Raw genomic sequence first — 20906 nt, forward strand, 5'->3', positions numbered from 1 at the left:
ATTTTCTACCCTTTAAGTGCCCCCATTCATGCAAACTATCATCAAAATAACATTTTTGCTTAAACTACAAACTGGAAAGAATCTGTTATAAATGTTTAAACACAATATCCAAAAAAGGTTGTATGGACAGTATATTCTATTGTTACATGATTTTATTTATGTATATTTACCATGTAATTTAAAATATCACCTCATTTAACACTGGAAGAAGGAAAATTCTATTTCTGGGGCACATATAGCTCTGTGTTTGTAACACTCACCCACCCACATCAGAGTCTGTTAGTGCCAGAGCATTAGATTTCAGAGAGACGATAACTAGTAAAAACAAATCTCTTCCCAGGCAGAATTAATCCCCTCTCTTCCGAGCTCCCAGGGCACTGGAACATACTTCTGCTGCAGATCTTTGAATTATTATTAATTGTTTAAATGGTCTGACTCCTCTATTAGGCTGTACTGTGCCTGGAAGGCAGAAATCCGCTGTAATTCAGATGGCTAGGTGTTCAGTTTGTAGTTGGCTGAAACAAAATATTTTTTGAAAAAGAAAATTTTGTGTCATTTAAAAATATGTGAATCTGTATAGAATTGCCTATTAAAATAATCTTACGCCTCACTATTTTTTTAATCTATAAAAATACATATCTCTGCTGAGCAATTACTGAATTAAAGCCAGTCAAATACACATTAAGCCAGTCAAATGTATATATAAGCCAGTCTAATATATTAGATTGCCTTTGTTAGAATCCGGGCTCCTTTGTCAAACCATTAAACATCAGTATCTGCATCTCTACGATGAGAATAATAAGCATACCTACTTCACAGAGTTAAAATGAGATGATACATTGAAAGCTTAGCAGACAGTAGGTGGTAGGTGTTCATTAAGGCAAATTCAATAAAGCTATTGATTTTTAATCAGAAAATGGAAAACTAAGACTCATAGATATTAAAGGTAAGTTTTGCTTTAGTTCTGAGGGAAGTTGTATATTCTCTTGCATTTTAGCACTCTGCCAGCATAACCTGAGACAATCCAAGCCAGAAGGCTAGTGTCATGTTAGGGTTCTCTCCTAATTTAACTTCATATGGACCAGCCCCCAAAATACCTAAAATTACTGCTCCCTATCCCACTTAGTGCAAGTCAAATACCTCCCATTTCCGATGTTCCTGATCACAAATTAAATACAACTAAGTTACAGAGAGCCCTTTACACACACACACACACACACACACACATACACACACACACACAATCACAAAAAGAATAGATTCCAGACCCTAGTGGGACTTATTTTGATTTAACGAGGGCTGAAGCAGCATTGTATGAGAATATTACCGGGGAGCTCAGAATGGCTAGCTCCACCTCATTCACATCTCAGCTCAAGGTACCTCTTGCCTGCCTGTCGGTCCTCTGCCTATGATCTTCATAGTATTGTCAGTATCTAAAATCAACAACTTATTTCTTATTTTGTTTATTATATATCTCCATCCTCCCACACGAATGTAAGCATTTTGAACTCAATTATTCATTATTTATTAAATGAATTAATAAATAAATGCATGCACGATTTGCTTCTGCAGTTTTCCTCCTGGATTCTGAATTTCTCTGTAGAATTCTCTCTAGAAGTTATGAAATATCTGGATATATCCTAACTTTAGCAGTGATGGGACAAGTAGTTTCCACTGCTACTTAATGGTGTATGTCCCCACCATCCCCTCCTAACATGAGTTATTTATTCGTAAAGTTAACAGTTAACCCAAGTCAACTTTGTGTAAGCACAATCTGGAAAGACACTTCCTAGTTTAAGTGAAATTTGTTTTTTCCCTGCCAGGAGGCACATTCTGCAGAGAAACACAACTGTGTTATACCCTTTGAAAGATGAAGAGAGAAGAGACACAAGTGCATCGGCTCCTATTTCCAGAAAAGAGGCAGAAAATCAAAGCAGGAGACTACCCTCAAGAGAACTTAATCTATCAGGTGGAAGTTCAAATTGTTTAAAAAAGAAAATATTTCTTTTTCACCAAGGTGAATTATTATTCTCTCTGGCATGATGAGGTCTATAAAGCTGTGATGGGTAATTATATAGAGGAAAATCACCAGCTGTTGTCTATTTGGAAGGAGGCTAAAAGAGGAAGAAACAAATGCCCTCAAATAGATTGTGGGTTCCTTGAGGGTAAGGGCTACATATCATATTTTTGGGGTACCCCATGGGTGGATAGGCCAGTGTGTTGTGACATAAGGTAATATTAAATATGCATTAAATTGTGTGTTGAGGGATTGGGCTGTATTTCCATATAAGAAAGACTTTGCTGACTGGGGAGTTAACTAAAGCTAGGAAGTGGGTTCCTGAGAGAGGCCAGAAATTTTTTCTTTAAATTTCTTTTCAAAAGAGAATAAACTCGAATGCACTTATCCTGATAAATGATTTTTCTTCCAAATATAACAAAACACATACATTTTTATATGCATGACTTTTCTCAGTCCCTCCAAAATGTGACCTTCCCTTACATTATCATATTTAACAAGAACAAGCTTTAGTAGAGTTAGTTTTTAATAAAGGGCAATCTTCCTTTCACTCACTGCAATTCAAAAATGTCATGATTTTATGGAAAAGTCACTGGGGTCTAGAACCATAAGTCGCATTAAAGTGATACAGCCAAAATCCTGGTTTTGCGGAAGAGTAAACCTTGTCCTGGAGAGACAAGGTTGAGAGGTCACACAGCCTCTCTATCTCTCTCTTTTTTTTAAAGAGGAAAAAGGGACAAAAGAAAAGGGGCAAAGTCTCATAAAGACAGAGAATTTAAAAGTCATAAGTAATCAGAGAAAATTTCAGAAATGTTTGATTATCACATTTTAAGATGCTTATTTACTGAATGCCTCTTTGAAGAACTAATTTTATTTGAAGGCTTAATTGCAAATATAAGATATTCTATTTGAAGCATGACTTATTATAAACAAGTATCTTGAGATACTTTTTTTTCCCAACAGAATCTTTTTTAATATAAAACAAAGATAAAACACACCTCAACCCTGCAATCTGCCAGCATGCCTTGCTTCTACAAGATGCATGCTTTGTGAGTCAGAAAAAGAAATATACTTTACTTTGTATCTCAGTACACACATACAGACGTAAGTTTCAAGAAACCATTCTCACACTTGTCACAGGAGATGAACTCTGTATTTTCTTTTCTATTCCACTTCAGTTTTAAAATACAGCTTGTGCCCTCTCAACTGGTTTCAGAACCTGGTAACAGCCTCACGGCATTTCTAAAAACACTGCCAAGCCCTCTTACCAGACCATCCCCAGGTTAATACCCACCCTCCAAGGATCTACAACACTGTATCTACATAGAAATATTTTGATAGTGATAAGACAGCAGTAGAGTTAAATTTCTGTACATGCCAAGTGCTTCTAACAGGTGCAAACCCCTTTGGTGTTCAATAAACGTCTATGGCTGACAGAGTCAATTTTAAACTCTTGAGAGACCAGAGACCCTCATCTTTGATCCCACTTCTCCTCTGTTGTCTTCCCTGAAATCTTCTGCCTGCAGAGAACTCCTTTTTTTTTTCCCCCTCCAATATTGTCTCTAATACAGTTAGCACTTTAATTCATCTGGGTCTCTTATGCTTATACCACACACAGTTTAAGGTTTATAATACACTCATGCCATTTTCTCACTAATTCTTAGACTTTTGCTTTGTCTCTCTTACGGTTAAGGGTTCTGTCCCACACACCTTCAGTAGCTTTATGGAACCAAGCCCCATCCTGCTCTCAGAATACCAGTTGTCAGTCAGTGATACAGGATGCCCTAAGATTAACCTCCAACAGAAAAATCTCCCTGTGCTGGCTCGATCACACAATGCAGAGGACAGCAATACCCTCACTTAGCAAAAACTCTCCCTGATTCGTTATTGCCATGATTCGGGCTACAACAGGGAAATGCTCAATGCTTAGCCCCCAGAAGTTGACCATAGGAGATACTCAAACAACTTTAAAAATTCTCTGCTTGTTTGCATCGAAAAAGGGTAATTAATGTTATGTAAGAGAATTGTTAAAGGAGGGCATGGTCAGGTGTTGGCTGGTCAGCCGCGGATGGGAAGCAGGGAGCCATTGAACCCAGGACGATGTCAAAGCACAGAGTGAATATCCATATGTATGTCCAGAATTCAGAAGATTTCTTGTATAGGTCTTGTTTGTATTACTGTGTGTGTGTGTGTGCGTGTGTGTGTTCCTTTGCAAGATTCCTCTCCCAGTTGCCCAGCTTCCTTTCCTAGTCACATCTTCTACTGCTAAATACACCATTCCTACTTAGATCCTCAGAATCAAGGGACTGTAGAATATTCCCCTGCAGGGGCGGTGCTGTAGGGTTTGAATGCATGGTGAGTCACACACAGCCCTCTGGGTCACCAGACTGGAGGTGGTAAGGAAGGGGGGTGTGGTTATGGAGGGGAGAAAGAGCCTGGAAAAACAAAACCCCTAACAAGGTCTGGTTGGAGAGCCCATCTGCCCCTGGACTCTCTCTTCCCCTGAAAACCCTCCATCACATGAATGAGGGGTCCCTGAAGTCCCACTAGGATGGGAAATGGGAGTTCAAAATAGGACAGAAACACACGCACCTTTTGCCTATAGTGTAATCTCTTCAGGGAAGGGATCAGAGAACAGGTGGGTGCAGGTTGCAGTCCCATTCACAGGGTATCTCTGACGTCTGAGTGCTTAGGAGAAACTCGGACTGCCCGGGAAAGTGTGCTGTGTTGCTGTCTGGCTTTCTTCCCGTCCTATCTGGTTGCTGTTGCCATTATTTCTTTGCTGAGTACATAATGTTGGTAACCTGGACGGTCCATGGCCACCTTGCAGTCCTGGGACACGGCGGGATGTTGCTTTCTTAGCCCAAAGTCCGTGGAACAGAGTTAGGAAAAAAAGTATCCGCTGCTGCCTTGCCCTATCCAGCGGTGGGCTAAAGGATGTTGAGGGCTGTGCGTCCTTGGAACCAACTTGCCCACCTTCCGGAGCGCTCCCGGCAGCAGCCGGAGGAGCGCGCTGCCTGGAATCGGATTGTCCCGGGCTCCTCCTGGCATCAAAGGCTTCGGGGGTGGGAGTAGAGGCACTCGAGACCCCCCGTCTTCCTCACTGTGCTCACTCCCGGTAGGCTACTGTGGCCACCAGCCGCTGTTCCCCCCAGTCCAGCCTGCGCTTTCAGCTCCAGACAGCTGCCCAAGTCTGACCGCTTTACCAGCACTTTCCAGACCCCCATGGCCCCTCTTCTTACCTCCAAACTCCCAGCTGCTTCTCTTGCTTCCTCTCAGGACCCCTGTTCCTAGCCAACCGTTTTCCCACCCATCTCCATCCCACTTTCACCACCTCGCCCACTAGGGACCCTCTCTGCACAGGCTCCCAGGTGGTGCTGTCCCCCGAGCAGTGGCTGAAGGAGCCAGGGTGGCACGATCTCTAGGGGTAGGTTCTTTGGGAAACTCACCCCTCCGAAATTTGCATGCTCTGGGGAGGGGGACAGGGTTCCCAGAAAGCTATCTCCGGGGACGGACGAATCCCCCAGCCCAGACTGTCGGGTCCCCCCAACCCATTCTCCCCCTCCCCAAAGTCTAACTCGGGTCCCTCTCCTGCTTCCCGTGTTTACGCCGCGTTTTACTCTCGGGGGCTCGTGGGGGGAGCCCCAGCCGGGACTCGAGCAAGGCAGCCGCGGCGGGCGCAGCCCCACTCGCGGTCCAGGGCGAGAGGGTCTGGCGCAGAGGCGCTCAGAGCTCTCCTGCTTCCCCTCCCTCTCCAGGGACAGGAGCGGGCTGACGGGGGCGGGGGGGCTGGCGCTCATCAATTCCGCTGCCACCTCCTCTGCTGCCTGGTGGGTGGAGGGGGAGCTGTGGATGCGGGCGGGGTAGGGCGGGGGAGCGGACGAGGATAAGACTTAAGTCGGGAGAAGTTTGCGCACAGCGCACAGCTGGGAAGGAAGGCGCCGGGAAGGTGAGCCTCCTGGACTTTGGGGAGGTTGGAATCAAGCATGGGGATAAAGCAGTTGCCTTTTAGCTTATAATGCAAGCTGGGGTTAGGTATAAACTATCACTTAAGGCAGAATTAAAGTGTCAGGAAATCAGGAGGCGGGCAGGAGAAGGAACGCTCCGGACTAACGGAGTTTTCTCTCCACTAGAACGGCCAGCCTCCCAGAAGCTGGGTGGGCTGCGCCGCGCCGCTCGCGGACCTTCCCGGGTTGGAGAGGTGCGCACACTCCGCACCTCACCCAGCGGCTGCCATCTCCTACTCAGGAGATGCGCACTGGAGCCTGAGTTCCTGAGTCTTTGGAGCCACCACTTGCGAATGCCCTTCGCTTCTACTGAGCCATGCCCGGCAGCCCAGTGAGATTATTCCAGGTAAGGAGGGTCTCGGAATGAGTGGGACTTAAAGCTTTGGGATGTTCTCCGGGATGGTTAACAGTGGAGATGCACCAGATACCTTGTGTTTTGATTGCAAAACTGCAGTTTGATTGTAATGTTTGAGGTTCTGATTAGGGTCGCCTTAGTCTCAGTCGCCTCACCTTACCCTTGATTATAGGAAAGCTAATTGTCCTGGGAGGGTGCTAAAACTTAGGGTTTCATACTGAAGAGTCCTGGGATTTTGTGTGAGTTTTACTATGCTGTTAATATCAATGTTCCCACAAAATTTTCATTCTCCAACTTACTGGGTATGAAAATTACGGGGCTGAAAGTTGTGGATTTTTTCCAAAAGGTGTTTATTTACTAACAAACAGATAACATCAGCGTCTATGTGTTGTGTCATGGTTGTTCTTGATATTGGAAATGAATACAGTGGTGAATGGAGTTGCTTGTTAAGTCATGTTTTACAGAGAATTATTTTCCAACAATCATTTATGCATAGCAGCCATTCTTCACACCTATTAGGAAAAACATGTTGTGTGCATAGTTTCCAAAAGGGTACTCTTTTTTCATGATGTTCTTTCCAAGCCTGGGTGAAAGACATCAAGAAAAGCTCTAACATATTAGTTCTTCTTCACAAAACATTCAGTTTCCTTGAGGTCCAAGGAAATTCATTCAAAGTGAAAAATCAACAATCCAATTAGATTTTTTAACCCATTATTCAGGCTTTATTTTGCAGATCTACTTAAGAAAAGCTCTGTATGAAAGCTTTAACCTAATATTACATAGTACATGCAAGACTAGGAGGTAGGGTTCCACTGCCGATCTTCAGGAGACCCTGACGGCCATAGTTAACCTGAACCAAATCATCTGTTCAAGGCTATTTGTTAAAATTATTGGGTGATTGAAAGTGAAATGTTCAAAATAAACCAAAGTGTGACCATGAGGTTTCTGAAACTAATCTTTAAATAGCAGAGTGTCCAAGTTTGAGTGTGTCTTAAATGATAATTGAAAAGCAAATAGTTCATACATTTGGGCAACCTTGACTTACCCTTAGAGACAAAGTAAGAATGCTTTTAGTGTTGTGGGATTTATAAAGTATCATTTGTAATAATAGTATATTGCTAGCCTACTATGGTGACCAGTTGGAACCCAGCTTTAAAAAGTCAAAATTGCTGGTTTTCTACACTAGCATTATGAGAGGATCTAAGGTGATTATATTTGCAAAACATCTTTGCAGTTTGTCAGTATTCTCAGTGGGCACTCATTTCTACTCAGTATTTTAACATAGCTCAAAACATCCATCAGCCGGGATTTGCTTTGTTTCCATGCCTCTAATCTACAGTTAATTTCAGAAACTATAGCCACAAGAATAATAGTCAGTCATTGTCAAATACTCTGAGATTACTTATTGACCACAGCAACATACCCAATATAGTAAACATGAAATCCTTATTATAACTTATTCATAAGAACACATAAATAATCTTAGAGTTGTATTGTTTCATGATGCTTGGAGTTGAAGAAAACTCTGTTCTTGGTGAACTTCTCAGATTCTTTCAATGTTGGCATGAATGAAGATATTATCTACTGTTGGGTTTTATTAGAGTAAAAATGAAATGGAAATAAGAGACTGGTGATATTTTCTATGATAACCTAAACCAGTGTTCTCAACTCGGGCTTCAAATGAGAATCAATGGGAGAGCTTTAAAAAAAAAAAATGGATGCCCAGACCCTACCCCAAACCAATTAAATCAGGTTATCTGAGGAAGGGGTTTACATTTTGATGCTTTTTTATGTGATTGTAATGTGCAGCCATGTTGGGAACCACTGACCGACGTGGCTCCTGTCAGGTTTGGTAGAGTCAGTTAATGTTGGAGGGTGTTGGAACATAAATACCATATGTTCTATTGTCGGTCTAATTTTTTTTTTTAATATTTATAACTTGATATCCCAATTAGAAGAAAGAGATTTTTTTTTCCTTGATGGTAGATGTTTAAACTGTAACAGTTTCCGGTAAAAACATTTCTTTTTCTAAAAAACAGGCTATTGAGTTTGAAGCTTATCTGACTGTCCAGAAAATGGTTTAGTAAATTAAATCTAGTTTTAAGAGCTGTTGAAAACAATGTTTTATGAAACACAGAATTTGATCTCATTTTCCTAAGACCTACATGATGTGTAATGTGCAAATATATACCCTTTTGAAGGGAGAGAAGAAGAAAATACAACTATGCTCCTCGGCACACCAAATAACATATCCTGAGTGCCGACTATGTTCTAGTATTTTCACATAAATTATTTTCTTTAAAGCTTACAATAGCCTTGTGAGGTACTAGCTTTTATTCTGATTTTACATATGAGGAAATTAAGGACCCATTAGGTTAATGAATTTGCTCAAAGCTGCAAACCGAGTAAATCTAATATGTATTTGAACCCTGGTCTTCTTATTCTAAGTTCAATGCTATAATAAAATATGTTTTATATACATATATATATATATATATATATATATATATATATATACATACATATTTAATTTAAAGACTGCATTTTTCACAAAACAGTATTGATTAAGAGTACAGATTCTGACACGGCTCCGCTTGGGTTTCATGCCCGACTCTATAACCTTCTAAGAAGCTATATGGTTTTGGGCAAGTAATCTAACCTCTGCATGTCTTAATTTCCTTTATAAAATGGGGTTTTTCTAATGAGAATTAATGAATTAATAATTGTAAATCGCTTTGGGTAGGTTCCTGGTGCAGAGTAGGTTCTATGTAAGTGTTATATTTTTTAAATGTCATTTATTCAAAAAATATTTTTGATTATTTGTGATATGCCAAGCATTGCATTAAGCCTGAAGATACATAGACAAATAAGATGTGTCCCTATCCTCAAGGAATTGGTCAATAGAGAATCACCAATACATAAGTAATATTCCACTCAGTTACGAGATTTTTTCAATATTACTTATAATTAAAAGCGTTATTTTGTGTGACAACTATGTGCTTTTCGATGTTAGTATGATCTTCCAGAGGTCTATATGAGTATTACAAAATCAAACCAAGTGATAATATTTTGTGTTGTCACCATGGTATTAACTTGTTTTCAATTCTATCAAAACACAGAAAATAACATTAACATATGTTTCTGGCTTCACTTTATGAGTTTAGAAAACTGGTAATATGGAAAGGTTTTAGGTCTTTAAATTTTTATTTCAGAAGTAAAGAATTGAGAGGGGAAGAATTGATAGAAAATGTCATCAGAATCTATTCCTCAATATTCATAAGTGCAATTTTCTTGAATTGTTTTTCCAAAAAGTGTGTTGTCTGATTGGAGTGTAGTTTAGTTTAGGTTTTTTTTGTTGTTTTTTTTTTAAGAAAAAAATTTTAGGGTAGGAAGAGTGGATCAAAGAGTACAGTTAAAGGTCTCTAATACGGGCCGGCTCGGCCAGACATTGGAGCTGGCTGTACTTCTCCCACTGTGCCTGCGGCTGCATGCCATTGACCTGTACTGCACGATACCCCAGGGTACCTCTGGATACCTGAGGTATAAGATTATGTCTTGTTCAAATGAAAAGCCACTCTTTATTAAAAGTAGCGTATGAATTGGTATTCTTTGTAAAGGAATAACACAAATACGCTAAACCCAAGGAGCTATTTCTCAAAGAAATAAAGTACCTGGCTCCGTGAAATATTTTCTACTTTTGTAATCAATATTTAACCATTCTATTTCATTAAAATTTCTGTTTGCAAATGTATATCTTTCTTCTCTCTTATCAAGTCTCAAGGCTACTCCCAATTTTCCCCATGGATGCTGCATTTTTCTTCTTCCTAGTTTCACTGCCACCCCTCTCGTTTAAGCTTGCATTACCTTTAACAAAATGCTTAAATATTCTCCTAATATTTAGCCACATTTAGTCTCTCTGTGATGCATTCAGTGTTACACAACACGGTCAGACTTGTTTTCTAAGCTCCCATTTTGTCACTCTCAACTCATAATTATTCAGTGATTGCCCCAGGAGCGTAAGACTTAGAACCACTCGTCAGCCTAGCATTGAAGAGGTTTCATGATGTAATCTCATTTTATCTTTCCTTTCCAAGTCAAGGAGAAAGCCGCAACAGCTCCCTAATTCCAGTTCTGAAGCCATAGTGATGCCACAAAAATTGACTCCAGTCCATCCTTCATTTTCAGCCCTTATGCCAACAACTTAAGTTTATATTCCATTGCCTCAGAATTGGGGTATGTTGAGGGAGAACTCTTTACATCAGTGGTTCAGTTGCAGAGCTGCTTTGCTTTGGTTTTGATTTCTTTCTGCAGCTCCATTCCCAGTCCCTGCCTTTTATTTATCTGGTAGTTCAGAATTTGGCATTTCAAATCTTACCTTCCTCTGTCCTTCAGAATGTATTCATCATTCCCCGGTAACACATCTAACAAATTATCATCCTTATAGTTTCGTTCACATTTTAAAACTCAGTAAATATTTACTAAATGCCTATTGCAGCCTAGTCAGGGCATACTGTGACAAAGCATAGTTCCTGGCTTCATGGGCACTGGAGGAGACAGACAAACCAACAGACAATTACAAACCCGTGTGGTAAGTACTCCAGTAGAGAAATGCCATGAGCGCTTTGGAAGCAGGGAGGAACAGCACTGAGCTGGACATCAAGGAAGCTTTCCGAGGGAGGTGACCCTAAAGGGGACATGATTCAGCATTTAAATGACAAAACAGAATGAGCCAGATAAGGAGGGGAAGAGATGAGTTGTGTTAGAGGCAGGATACCAGACTCTAAAAAAGCCCTGGAGGCTTGAAACAACATGGTGATTTTGGGGAAGCTTCAGGTATCCAGAGGTACCCTGGAGGTACCATACGATGCAGGGCAACAGCATGGAGCCAAAGGAACAGAAGCAGACAGCACCAATGAGATATAGTCTTGCCGAGCCAGCCCCGTATTAGAGCAATAAGGCTTCCTTTTAATTTGTATCCATCCACCTTTCATTCTAGTATTCTTCCTATCTTTCAACCAGACTGATCTACCAGAATGGTGGATCTGATTATATAAGTCCCCTATTTTAACTCTTTCAAGGACCCGCACTGTCCTTGTGATGACATGCAAACTCTTTAGCACAGCCGGCCAGCACGGAAGCCTCTTTGTGACCTGTACCTTGCTGACCTCGCCAGGACCAACCAAAATACCTTATTGCAGTGACAGAGAGGAGAAACAATTAGTGACCTTGGTGGAGATAGAAAAGGAAAAAAAAAAAAAATCAAAACAGGAGATTATAGGGGTATGTAGGGGTAGTTGGTGAATGATAGAAATTTGAAGTGGGATAAATGAGGGAAATGGACGATTGTATGATCAATTCCAAGTTTCTTTCACAGATAATAGGAGAGGTGGATGTCATTCACATAAAACAAGTAATATTTCAGGGAAGGAAGATAAAGAATTTAATTTGGAACATGACGCATTTGGCTTAAACAGGTGGCAATGTCCAGTAGAAGTAGATACTGAAATTTGCATCTCAAGAGAGAATTCTGGGGCTTCCCTGGTGGTGCAGTGGTTAAGAATCCGCCTGCCAATACAGGGGACATGGGTTCGAGCCCTGGTCCGGGAAGATCCCACATGCCACGGAGCAACTAAGCCCGTGCGCCACAACTACTGAGCCTGCACTCTAGAGCCTGCGAGCCACAACTACTGAAGCTCGTGTGTCTAGAGCCCATGCTCCTCAACAAGAGAAGCCACTGTGATGAGAATACCGCGCACCTCATCTAAGGGTAGCCCCCGCTCGCCACTAGAGAATGCCCGTATGCAGCAACGAAGACCCAACACAACCATAAATAAATAAATAAAGAAAGAAAGAAAGAAAGAAAGAAAGAAAGAAAGAAAGAAAGAAAGAAAGAAAGAGAGAATTCTGTACTAGAGATATAGATTTGGGAGACATAAGTATATCTATTTCAGCTGGTGGAATAAGAATGGAGGATATAACCTATAGAGAAGTAAAAAAGAAAAGAAAGAAAAATGAAGGAAAAAAAAAACAGGCAGACAATTAAAAAGAAAAACATCTAAGATGGAACCTTCAGGAAAACCAATTTTTTTTAAGGGACAGTGGAAAATGAGCCTGCAAAAAAGACTGAGATGGAAGGCTAGATGAAAGGAAAAACACAAGAAAAAGCTGTATTATGGAAGCCAGGGAGGAGATAGTGGGCACCCAAACAGAATGTTGCAAGCAAATCAAATGGGGTAAGGATGGAGAGATCGCAGCAGGATTTAACTAAGAGCAAGAAGTGAGGAAATGGAAGCCCTGAGTTTACAATAATTTCAGTTTGATATGCACTCCTTACTTTATCTCCCCTTTTTGAATTCCTACAGTCCCCTCTAGTTTAACTTAAATGCTGCTTCCTTTTTTTAGTCTTGCATGTGGCCAATTCCCCCACTCCCGAGCAAGATGTAATATCACATCCTGGTATCTATTTCCTTAGGGCTTCCAGAGGTACCATGCATGCACACTTGTGTGTATGTGCCTCTGTATGTATAAAGTATTCTTCCCTTTTGTCATTCATTCATTTAAATAAACTCTTAATCTCTTTATTATATTAGTGTACTGGGAAAAATATGAGTTTTATAATCCCCTTCCTCAGGGATTACAATCTAGAAATGCCAGTCTTTCAGCATCCAAATGTTTCCCAGAATATTTGTGTACTCAAAAGTTGCACAGGTGAATATACCAATTTTGGATCACAAATTATACCATTTTATATTTGTCTTATGGCATTTTATTCTCCCTTTTCTGTGTGGATATCTGTTTTTTTCTTATTTCCCTCCTAGATTAAAAAGGACAGAGTCACATATTAATCCCATATCCAGCACACATAAGAGACCTTCTCTTCTCTTTGTGAAATGGGTTAAATTTACCTAAACGCGGTCATAAATATGGTGCTTTTTTTTCCCTGAAATTATTTTTGTCACGTTGAGGCTTAGAGTTTTCCTCTTTTATGGTATCAGCTCGATATTGCTCCAGAGATTTTAGCCCCTTCTCTCTCAAATCAATAATCCATTCACATCTTGAACCTTCTTACACCCACACTCTTGTTTCCGGATTGAGTCAGTGTTGACTTGAAGAGCCAACTCTGTTTTCTTTATCCAGCATTTAAAGCAGAGCTTACATATTCAGAACATAGCATTTTGTTTAGGCATGCAGAACCGTTTCCCACCGGCCTCTTTACACTTTCTTAATCACAAAGTATATACCTCTACTTCTCCCCTGCCTCTTGCACTAAGCTGAAGCTACTTAAGTGGTATTTATTTTCTGTAGGAAGGAAAAAAAAACAGGACTTTCCTTATCATATTCCCAATATGGACCGGAGTCCTGGAAGTGGTTAATTCTAAATTGTTTGAATAACTGATCATCAGCAAGTTAATACCTTTTAGACTTTAGGAATATAAATAAAGTAATAACAAAACAGCTGCAACTCATTGAACTCCTACTGTGCTAGATACAGTGACGTGCAGTCACTTCTCATGACAGTCCTGTGGAATATTATCAATCCCATTCCATAGGTGAGGAAGCAGAGATGCAGAAAGCCGACGTGGCTCACCAAGGTTCATGTATCTCGGAAGCAGCAGAGCTGGAACTCAAACCTGTTTGCCTAATGCCAAAAGATTAGGCTTATTCCACAACTGCAGTCAAATGACATTTTGATGATGACTTAGAAATCTTTCTATTATAATTGTATATATTAATTGTCTTGAATGATCAGAGCCTTTAATGACAGACGGAATCAAGAGCCCCTCTCCATGGACATTTAAGTCAGTCTCTCCAGAGGTGTTAAGCTCAGCTTTCCCACCCACTGGGGCTGCAGGAACGGTGGGTCTCCCAGTAACCAAATCCCAGCAATTTGGAATAGTCTGCAATAGTCCAGGTTTGTGCGATTATGTCAAGTGGACATTCTAGGTAGCTACATACATAAGCAGGAACTTCCTGCACAGCAGTGAAAACGTGACATGTGACATAGTTTGTCGAGGATTTTAGGCTTTCATGTCTGACCCAAATCTATTTCTATTAACTAAACAAATGAATTTATTGTAAACAAATATGAATTTGGTGTCAGCCAACTATGAAAGCTATATTTATCCTTTCCTGGAGCCCAAAAGTAACAGCACTTATCCCAGGACTAGACTAGGAAAAAATTATCACTTTGATAATAATAATTTTTAAAGGAAAGCTCTGCCGTTTTAGGAAATTTCCTCTCTAGTGTTTTCATAAAGTCAACTTGGGCAACAAGGGAAGAAAGGACAGGCGAAGTGCTCTGGTGCCAAATTTAAATTTCAAATTGACTCGACTCATACATTAGTTAACCCAAACTTCAGCATAATTATTTGTTGCTAACCTTAAGTCTGACAGACAGAATTCTTGCAAGCATGAGGCTGTAGAAAATGTCGGCGTTTACGGACATTGAGATGGGGTCTCTTTAGCCCAAGATTCAAAGAAGTTCATGGCACAGAGAGCAAAATAATGTAAATTGCTTTAGCACCTCATTCCCTGGGCCCACTACAGGGCTAAAAGGTCAGGACAATATTAGAACACTTTTTCATTCCTAACATCCTATAGACTGCAAAGATGGCATTAAAGCAAAATCCCAGCAAAGTGGTTAGCGATCATTGTTGCTCGAGGGCCAATTCAGGAAAAACAAGAATTTACTGGGTTGCTTTTTTCCCACTCAAAATGAAAATAATTTTATTGCATCCAATGAGGAAAATGTATATTCTTGCAATTTAGATATATCATTTGAGTGAATAGAAGGTCAATGAGAAACTTGGCATTTCTTCTTAGCTACTAAAATGTTAATAATCCGGGCATATTTGAGTAGTAGCAACTTGGAGTCAGCAAATATCAGCACTGGAATTTGTCTCATTGAGCTGCATTTTAATTTGTTAAAGAGGCATTCCTAGTATTTGAGGAATGCCATACATTTTCTCGGTAACTAATATTTTATCCTTATTTTTGATCTGGAGTCGAATGCTTTTATTAAAGAGCAGACCGAGGCAGAGATGACATATTTCCCCACCAGCAGGTGACAGTGCTGCCATGAAAACTCCAGCCTTCTGACTCCAAGTCCAGTGCTCTCCCTGAAGAGTCTGCAAAGTTGCAGGGAGTTGTGAGCATTTGCAGACAGATATTTGCATGAATGTACTTATAGATGACCACATGGAGAGTCAAACACATAATGGCCCCTGGACTACATTACACAAGAGGCCCAGCCTGTCTATGGATACCCCCTCCCTTCTCTTAGTTTCCCAAGCACCTACCACGCATAGTATTCCCCTTTATTCCAGAAAGCCTGCTCTCCTAAGAAAAAGCCCTACTGCTTGAGTCTTTCCACGATCTCCCCATCAACTCCCTTTTGCCCCTGCCCCAAATCAATTGCTTTTCTTTTACCCTATTCCTACAAACCCTGCTGTCTGCAGCTAATATAGTAGTAGAATAAACCTTTACTCTCTTCAAGAAAAAAAAATTGCATTATCAATGATTCAGGAGGTAATTCTTGAACCTGGCATTTCCTGATGTGTGTTATTTGACCAAATCAAGTTGGATCTTTATTACCAAACTTGAAGCTCTGTCCTACACGGAAGCATATTAAAAGCTGTGAAGTCCATTTTGCTGCATATCCACCACAGGCAATGTAGCCCAATCACTGCCATGCCTTGCTAGGACCCCTCCAGCAGCCTCCTGGCTGGCCGGCTCACTAGCCCTTGCACCCTTCCCCTACACATTCTCTGCTCAGCACCCAAAATAAACTCCTAAAATGTAAATCAGAGCAGGTTTCCCCTCTGTTCACAACCATTTAAGGGCTTTCAACCGCACCTGCACCCATGCTCCCACACTCCTCGCCATAGCCTCCTGGTCCTCTGTGCCCTGGCTGTCACAGCCTTGTTGCTCCTGTGCCATCTACCTGGACCATTCAGCCCACCGCGCTGATCTTCATCCATTTGCTGGAGCACATCTCGTTTTTTTCCTCCTCACACCCTTCACAGGAGCTCTTCCTTCCATCTGGGATGCCCTTTCACTCATTTTCACATGTCTAGCTTCTTCTCTTACTTCAGACCTTAGCTTAAATTGTCACTACCTCAAAGAGGTCCACCACAGTCAATCACACTTTCTAAAGTATATGTTGCCCTCTTAATCTCTCTCTTTCTCTCAGCTCCTTGAATATTTCCTTCCTAATAGTACAGTTTGTAATCATTTTATTTTTTTTTCTGTTTCTTTTCTATCACATGCATTAGAATATAAAGCCCATTAGGTCTGTCCTGTTGACTCTTCGTTTCCAGCACTTGATTAATATCTATTTAACAAATGAAGGTATATATTCATTTAATCTTGTCCTCACAGCATTTCTCAGTTTACATAGCCACAAGACCCTTTTGTGATATACCAGTTCTTAATATCCTGCTGAAAATCTTTGGGAGATCTGCCTTTTCTGAAATTTAAGATAATATCAGGAACTTTAAGTACTGATGCAAGTGTGGCTTGGGGCAGGTGGGCCTTTTTGGTCATCTTCGAATCTCCACTTAGATGCAGCTTTCACATATCTGATTCACAGCAAAGTATGATTTTTAGTTTTCAAGAAAAGTATGTATTAAAAACTTTCAAGGAAACTTGGATATAAAATAGATTTATTGAAATATTTCAATAATGATAGCATTATCTGACACTTACATAGCACTTACTATGAGCCAGTAATGTTCTAAGCCTTTTATAGATATTAATATATTTAATCTTCACAGCGACACTCTCAGGTAGGTACAGTTATCCCCTTTGCACAATGAGGAAACTGAAGCACAGAGAGGTAAGTAACTTATGGAAGAATGCACAGCCAACCCAGGACAGATTTGGAAATGAAACCAAGGAGGTCTGGCTCCAGAGAGTAAGTAAATCCTAAAAGAGAAATGTGCTTCTTGTACATTTATGTTAAAAGCTTAACAGCCAAAGTTTTGTTATCATGATGTAAAATGTCAACACCACATTGTAAAACAACTATACTTCAATAAAATAAATTTAATACATAAATAAATAAATGATGTAAAATGTCTTTCACTTTTGCATTTTTTCCAACAGCGGGTCCATGGATTTCTCTCTTTTCCTTAGAAAATTAAAGAAATTAAATAGTGGTTTTCCTTATCTGTTCTGAATCTTAATCTCTACAGCTGTCAAAGGCTGCACCCCTGCTGATAGTATTCCACTCTGCCCTGTGGTTTACAAGAAGGGGAAATTGCGCTTTGCCAAGTTGACATCTCATTCATAAAAAGCAGAGTCAAATGCAAAAACTTAATCTGTTTTATTATTGTAAAAGTGCAATTTCTACTAAAAAAAAAAAAGAAGCAAAACACAGCTCTTCACGAAACACGGTTTTAAATAGAATTTCAAAACTCTATCTTGATTACTTACATGAAAATTAGTCAGAAACCCATGATATATATGGTTTTAATTATGTGGAGAAAAAAAAAAGTGCTCTAAAAATGGCAAGTACAAATACACTGAATTTTAATTAGCCTAAAAATGGTCAAGTTTCCTACTCACTCACTTGGAGATGATAAACTTTCCAAGATCTATTTTGGAGCATGGCAACTCTTTTCCATGTGTTCTAAATGGTCTTATTTCCCTATGAGGTGATTGCATTGGCACTCTGTGTACTTCTGCAGGGGGGTGGGGCAGGGGATGGGGGCCTCCCGATAGCCAAAGGAAAATCTGTGTGTACTTCCATGTTCAAGCTGCTCAGCCTTTTGCAAGTGATTTTCTTTTACCACCTCGGATATGTTTTTAACTTATTTACCATAATCTGAAGTTATTTTCCTTTCTCATATTAATTTTAACTCTTTTATTTACTGGTTTTAAATTTTTCATGCATCCTCTTGTGTGATGTATTTGAGTCTCAAGCTTTTTTTTCCCTCCACTGTTATGGCTCATTTTAAGAATAATGAAAGAAAGAACGGAAAACATGTGTTTCAGGGGTATTTCACAGTATATTGATCTAGAACCTAACTGCTTTACATTAGATTATCCAATTTCCCTGTGAATCAGGTCATTTTTCCAGCAGTAGGTTATCATTTTAGAGGCAAGGGAAATGAATACACCAGAAAGTAAGAAGGTTTTATCCTCCAAAGTTGTATAAAGTGTAATCAAATTCATGGAGAAAAGGAATGTGTATACAGCATAAGGAAAAACGGTTTTATTTTATTTCAATCTAGTTGGAAAAGAAAATCTACTCTTAACATTTCTTCTGTCAATTTGATATGGTGCTACATTCTAAGTACTCAAGAAGAAAAGGGCTCAGGATGGTCTTTGCCCTTTATCAATCTCAAAATATTACAGAATAATATTTCTATAACCCTCAATAATACAAAATATCCTCTTAGGACAGAAAAGAAATCACTTGATTTTTTAACACAGAAACTTATCTTGAATGCTTTTGAAGATTGATCAGTGTCTCTAGCAGAAGAGGAATGCTTATCATTCTATTCTGTTTAGGTAACCTTCAGATAGATAAATTAGTCTAATCAATTTAGCAGAAGCCCAAAGTTTCATAAATATTGCCTTATAGAATTCATTTAGACCCAGCCTAAATTTTTCTCTGCCAGAAAGCCAAAGAACAGTCTGGTTTACAAACTAAGGAAGGTTATGATTTAGAGCAGACTGACTCTGGCGATAGCATGTGGGACCTGGAAAGGTGAGATAGAACCTCTCTTTGATACTTCTCTGTTGATTTAACAGTCAGATTTTTCCAAGCCCCCTTTTGTTTTCTATTTCCAGTCTGTAACACCTCTTAGCATAACAAGGACAATACATTTGAGCCCTTCTTCATATTTATTTAAATACCCAGCTAAATGATTTAGAAGAAAACCCCAAGTTTTAATAACACCAGGTTTTGTCAATAAAAGTTGTCTCTCACCATCAGTTTTACATATATGTGTCCATTCCCAGACCTCATTCAGATTCTCAAGTCCCAGTTACGTTCGTTTAAGTTAGTCCATGATCTACTTGTGTGTTTGATGAATTTTCAAACAAACATAACACCTCCCTATCATGCTCCCTCTTCTTCTCAGTCACTTGTAAGTCTTCTAAAACAGACTTCTACCTTTTCCCCACTCCTTAGCACACAGGTTCTTAGGGATAATTAGAGCAGATCTTAGAGGTCCTAATCCAACTCCTTCATCATACAGATAAAGAAATAAAAGAGATATGACTTCTCCAGTATCACATAGATATTTCCCCTTATCCCCTCAGTCGGATACTGTGGGGGAACAGGAAGGAATAGCTATTCTAGCTCCATATCATGGCGCATTGGACAATTTTAGATTTGAATAGAGAGGCATATATTAGAAAGAAAACAGGACATTCTTCATCAAGGAGCCCAGATCATAGCAATATACACTGAATTGATTCCTCCTGTGGATGTCATCACTGTCCAGAATCTTCAGCTGCCAGACTCCACCCCACATTAAAGAAAAGAAGGGGTTGGGATCCAGACATAACCCCCGTGGTAACTAGCCGGCAGAAATGTGAGAGATAGATGGCACCTTGGGTGGACTCCCTCAGTTATCCAGGCTGATGGACATGAAAATAAGAGACTTAGGAGAGAAAATAAGCTTGTCTGGTCTTACCATTACTCATAGTTTCCAAGCTGGAGATTTTATTTTTTTAAAGTCTCTGTCTTTTTTTCTTTCCTCTTCACAATACTTTTAAGCTGAGCTCCAAAATAGGCATTGCTGAGTGTGTTTTCAGGTAATCATGAATGTGTTTTGCTTTTAGGATTTCTCAGTGTGCTTGTTTAAATAACATTCAAAACTTTCCCAAGGCAGTTTGCTTTCAGGTGCATTGAGGACCTTAAGGGACGAATAGATGGAACAGATAAGTTTTTAGGCACATGATAGAGGGATTGGCTGGGACAGACTTTCAAGTACTACACCAAAGAGGGGCTTGGAGAAGCCAAGGGCCATCTGCCAACTGTGAATGCACTAGGGGAGTATGGAGGGGAAATGTCACACAAAATAATAATGACTACCACGTCGTAGGCTTCTGATCAGTGTCATTCTATGTACAAATACGCATTATCTCATTTAGGCTCCACAGCAAATGAGCTCAGCTCAGCTCAAATGAGCACAGCTCCCTGCAAGCTAGCTATTTTTATTTCCATTTTACAGATGGGAAACCTGAAAATCAAAGAAGCTAAATAAATGAATAAGAAGCAGAAATAAGAACAAGTTATTAATAATAATATGTTCATAATACATTAATTTAAAAACGAACATTTTTGAGGGCTTATTATGTTGGTTCTTAAATGAATTATCCCATTTAATTCTCATAATAATTACAAGCATTATTGTTATACTCATTTTACCTCCAGGGTACGGTGAAGCTTAGAGACTTAAAGAAAGATGATGTAACTAGAAGCAGAGGCAGGATTTAAACGTAAACAGCCTAACTACAGAACCCACGGTAGTAGCACGCCGTCCTGTGCTACAAAAAGCAGAACATGCTT

At 39.8% G+C, this 20906-nt stretch overlaps 2 protein-coding genes across 2 annotated transcripts in view; one reads left to right on the forward strand and one right to left on the reverse strand.

The window, feature by feature from the left end:
- Positions 1-5134, reverse strand: part of GNGT1 (G protein subunit gamma transducin 1) — a 293847-nt gene extending 288713 nt beyond the window's left edge. The window contains exon 1 of the mRNA XM_082398676.1: positions 4610-5134. The gene's annotated coding sequence lies outside the window, so the exon portion shown is untranslated. The remainder of the gene's footprint in view (positions 1-4609) is intronic.
- An 810-nt stretch (positions 5135-5944) lies between these two features.
- The window catches only part of CALCR (calcitonin receptor), a 137769-nt gene continuing 122807 nt past the window's right edge, over positions 5945-20906 (forward strand). The window contains exons 1-2 of the mRNA XM_082398431.1: positions 5945-5966; positions 6151-6370. Of these exons, the coding sequence (XP_082254557.1) occupies positions 6341-6370 (30 nt within the window). The 5' untranslated portion in view covers positions 5945-5966; positions 6151-6340. The remainder of the gene's footprint in view (positions 5967-6150; positions 6371-20906) is intronic.

This window comes from Balaenoptera borealis (assembly GCF_965194805.1).
Source record: "Balaenoptera borealis genome assembly, chromosome: 7".
NCBI lineage: Eukaryota > Metazoa > Chordata > Mammalia > Artiodactyla > Balaenopteridae > Balaenoptera > Balaenoptera borealis.